Genomic DNA, 4764 nt, shown 5'->3' on the forward strand with positions numbered 1-4764 from the left:
TTCCGTACACAAAATTGTGCACAAAGCAACATGGTTGTGCAATTTTAAGACCAGTTAATTACCATTATCATTCATGCACCTTGAATGGAAATGTGATTAAATGACAATATCAAACCCAAATATTAAGAGCCAGCATCCCTTTGAATGGGTAATCTAGACAAAAAAAGTTAAAATTTTAAATGAAGCTTAAAATGGTCCATTATAAAACATCTGTTGTAATCACTCCAGAAGACTTTTCTGATGCAAAATATCCAGTGCTTTAAGGAATGCATGATAAGATTTAATGAGCTCAGTGAGTCAACTATAAAACTCTTGATAGTTCTGATTTGAGGTAATTTTCTTTAATTACTTACAGCAAGTAAGTCTTCCAATTTGCTTCAGTAACTAGTTAAAAAACCTGTAAACTTAGATAAACTTAGAAATTGGAGAATCTCTGAAAAAATACACATACCTCCCCCTCGAAGTTTGGAGTAAGTCATATGCAATTATGTTATTCACGTTTTAGGAGTTCATTCTCAAACTGTGTGAGGCTGTGTTACTGAGCACTGATCGAAGCCATTAGGGTATTGGGAAACATGTATATATTTGTCCTTTTCTTAGCTTTTATTTGTATTTGTCTGGACAAACATTCAAAGAGATATTGCTTCTCTTGTTACCTTGTGACAAACTATTGCAAGCTAGAAGACATGTGAGTCAATATTCCAAACTTTTATTCTTAAGAATAGTTATAAAAGTACTGAAATTTAAAAATAGTAACATGTAAACATTGATATAGAGTAGTAGCATTCCTATACATTTATATACACACGGTATTCAGAGAGGACAGTATCTTCTGAGTTAAAATCCTGACTTGTGCTTTCCCCTTCAATACATACATCAAAAAAGCAGGGTTTTTTTTGTGGGGAAAAGAAAAAAAAGACTCAGAGAAAACATCAACAATTTGCTCTTAGCATTTAAAAGCTTTCCAGTTGCTCATGCAACCACAGGAGAATTTTGGTATGTGAAGCGAATTTTTCTAGCTCCAAGAAGTTATCCAGACTTGTGACAAATGTGAAGCACTTTGGAGCTGTCATATCTGAGTCTGCAACACGTGAATCGGGGGTGTATAGGGTGGTGGTGCAGGTGATGGCTTTATTCCTCTGACTCTCATGTAGGACAGAAACTGCTCTGGGATCTCAGCTAAAACATCTTTAGCCAGTCTCGCCATGCTTAACACATGATTTCCGCTTCTGTCGATGTAATCCCGGAACGGCACAAACTACAAAACAAAAGAGATGTTCATGCAAGCCATAATGGAGGCACAGGATGTACCTCACAACATAAAAATAAGAAAGTTTTACTTAAGGAGTTGGAGTACATAAATACGTTACCTTACACATTATATATATATGTATACACACACACGCACATTTTGTATTTTGTATTATATATTTTATATATACACATTTTATCTCAACTTTTGAAAATCCATCTCCTAATAGAAAGTGTCTTATTTTCAACTTGAGTGAAGTTCTTCACATAAGGCGTGGCTAGCTCAGATTGCCAATTATGTATTTCATTGATATATTTGGTTATTTGGATATATCTTTCAACCCTTTTCACGCAACAAGGTAATTCTGTCTTGGAAAGTTATTCTTCCATTTCCTGCTCCTGGGGCTCTCCTGCCAGACTGTGAAGTTTGTGAATAGAATTTTTGCCAATGGAAGTGAACAAAAAACCAAAGATGACATCTGAGCAATAAATAATGTGAACTTAAGTAATTTTTACAACTTTGGAAATCACTTCTCACCTTGGACTCATAAAACCTATCTAGGCACCAGTCTCCTACTAAAAGGTGTTTAGAATTCAAGGCAGGATTCTTTGCAAAACTCTCCTGAAAAGGATCTCCAAATGCCAGAAAAAAAGGCTTCAAGCCTAGGTATTTGAACTATGTTGAATTAAATTGAAACCTGTAACCAAATTAAGGGTAAACAGCTACTGTTAGGGCATTTCCCCAGGCAGCAGTAGATCTGCAGTTTCTTAGAAAATGACGACAGTCACAAAATTGTTGAAGCTAGGAGTGACCTATAGAGATCTTCAGTCCAACCTTGCTGCTCAAGCAGAGCCAGCGAGGGCAGGTGCCCTAGTCAGCAAGACTACAAGAGTGGTCAGCAAGACCATTCAATTAGAGCAGCCTTTATTCCAGAGAGGAGCATCCTTCACCTCTGCACCCTGTTGTGTCCAAGAATGTATCGGAAATAAGAGCAGGAGAACAACAGGCAAGAAGGAATCTGATTTTAGGGTATTAAGCCAGGAAGGCAGGTATCTGCAGTTCCATAATTAGCTGTCTTGTCTCTTTCTGTGTTTATTCAGTTTCTCCTCAATACAAGAGACAGGCACCCACTGTGACATTTACTAGTACTGACTCCTCCATTTCAGAAAAAAAGCTCCAGCAGTTTTCAGAAACCAGCCCAGCGCTGCCCTGTTTCAAGTGATCGCTCCTTCTTCAACTCCACTGACTTTTCTATGAGAATTCACCCGACTCTTCCCCGAGCATGAAGTCAAAAGAGTAACAAAACCAACCAATCATCTCTGTAACCTCCTGGCTTACACACTCAGCTGGGAAGGGCTAAGTTTCGTTCTCTTTCCCCCTCTCATGTGGTTATCCATTTTTCAATGCAATGTCAGTCTTCGGGAAAAAGCAAACGCAGCCTGAGTTAAAGAACAAAACGTGTCCCACCCTGAGAGATCACCTTACCCTTTAGTCTGCAGCCATGAAAACTCAGCCCACCGCTCTGCAGCAAAGGGAGGCTATTTCAACAGCGCAGAAACGCCATTATACCATACAGACAGCCCGAATTAGTTCTCCCTCCCCTCTCCTGACAGCACGTTGGTGTCGGGGGAGCTGGAGGAACTAGGGACAGACAACCGTACAGACGGACCTACGGGGAGAGCTGGCAGTGGCAGCAAGGCTCAGAGCTAACACATAGAAGCCGTGGAGGTGGCAGAGGAATGGAATGAAGGATGTAAGGGAAAACAAAGGGAAACTGACAGAACGTAAAGCGCTTTTGCATAGTTCGTAAGTTCAGTTTAAGGGCTAACGTGCAAAATCTTCAAAAGAAACAACAGGTTCATTACTAAGTATTTCCCTAAAAATTCTTAAATAGAAAAAGGGTAACACAGGAGGAGAAATGAAATAAACGGAGGAAGAATTGGTACACCCTTCAGACACAGTCCCTACAAGAAGTACCTATGCTACTGAGGAGAAAATAACAAGGGTCATGTCTTTACATGAACTGCAGTCAGGAGTAAATATAATGGATACAATGACTCACTGCTGGCAGGCAATTCTTTCCTTTACTAATTTAATTGAAATATTTCATAATACTGACTTAAAATTAACAGTTAATTTCACTAGCTTATTTTAACTAACTTAATACACAAAAAAAGATAAACTTTTTATATCTGAGTAGTTAAATTTTCTAAAAGCAAATCAGTTTTATCCTGCCAGATTAAAGTAAAGATCATACGAAACCTAAAGGGTTTGACATTATCCGTTTTTATTTATTTAGCTAGCCTAAATGTATTTGTTAGTATTTAGACAGAAAAAACAGAAAACAATACTGCCTTCAGGCAATTCAGTATGGCTTGGGGCAAACTTCCGATTGAAATACGTTAGTAGTAAATGTTTTTTTTTCTATAATTCTAAAGAAATACAAAAGGGTATTTCTTGGATATTAGTTTTGATTTCTCAGCAAAAATAGAATAGTTCTGACCCAAAGCATTTTTACAAATCTTGTTTATAACATTTTAAGAACTCTTATCAATTTATGCTCTTTGAATGTAAAACCAGCAGCTTTTGGAGTTGGTGTTGTTTGGAGACATTATGTCTAATTACGTTGTGTATATTTAAACACATCTAAACATAGGTGCAATGCATGCCACGGAGATCTGAATTAGCTTTTAAAAATTAGCTTTAAAAAAATCTGACATGGTGCAGGGCTTGGCAGAAATACTAGTTTGGGGTCCAGAAACAGATCAAGCTCTGGAGGCAGATCTCCACATACTGCTCTGTTAACAGCACTGACATATATGGCAGAACAAATTACAGACATGTGGACTACCAGTTCGGACTACCAATGGACATTATAAAGGCTTTGACAAAATGAGAAAGGTTATTCCTTCTCTCTCATTTAGCTGTCCAGTTTCTCCTTATTCCTATGTTTATAATTACCTTGTTGACAGCACTGACTAAGGCAGCTAGCATTTCTCACTCTTCTAGGAGTTTTGATATGCCACTCTGTCATCAGTTGTTTTCTCTCTCTGTTGCAGAAATGAAAAACTGTATTTTTCAACTATTAGAAAAAGTACAGGAAACTATGACTTTCTTTAATTTTATATCCATATAGATTACGAGGGTAATTTAACTGCTGTCACTCTCATTTCTGATCCCCATTTAGGAAAAAATTAATAGAGAGGAAATATTAATGTGGTGTTTATAGAACCAGAGAATTGTAGAATCATTTAAATTGGAAAAGACCTTTAAGATCATCAAGCCCAACCACTAACCCAGCAATGCCATGCCCACCACTCAACTATGTCTCTGAGCACTACATCTACACATCTTTTCACAGAATCACAGAATTATTGAGGCTGGAAAGGACCTCTGAGATCATCCAGTCCAGCCTATGTCCCAACATCAGCAGATCGGCCAGACCAGGGCACTAAGTGCCACATCCAGCCTCTCCTTAAACCCCTCCAGGGACGGTGACTCCACCACTTCCC

General features: G+C 38.2%; 1 protein-coding gene across 1 annotated transcript in view; it reads right to left on the reverse strand.

Moving 5' to 3' along the window:
• Positions 1-803: 803 nt before the first annotated feature.
• LOC104277264 (copine-8) overlaps positions 804-4764 on the reverse strand; it is a gene marked incomplete at its 5' end in the record, with an annotated part of 32536 nt that continues 28575 nt past the window's right edge. Inside the window, one exon of the mRNA XM_009873849.1 lies at positions 804-1258. Within this exon, the coding sequence (XP_009872151.1) occupies positions 1070-1258 (189 nt within the window). The remainder of the gene's footprint in view (positions 1259-4764) is intronic.

The sequence above is a fragment of the Apaloderma vittatum genome, unplaced genomic scaffold (assembly GCF_000703405.1).
Source record: "Apaloderma vittatum isolate BGI_N311 unplaced genomic scaffold, ASM70340v1 scaffold11557, whole genome shotgun sequence".
NCBI classification, from domain to species: domain Eukaryota; kingdom Metazoa; phylum Chordata; class Aves; order Trogoniformes; family Trogonidae; genus Apaloderma; species Apaloderma vittatum.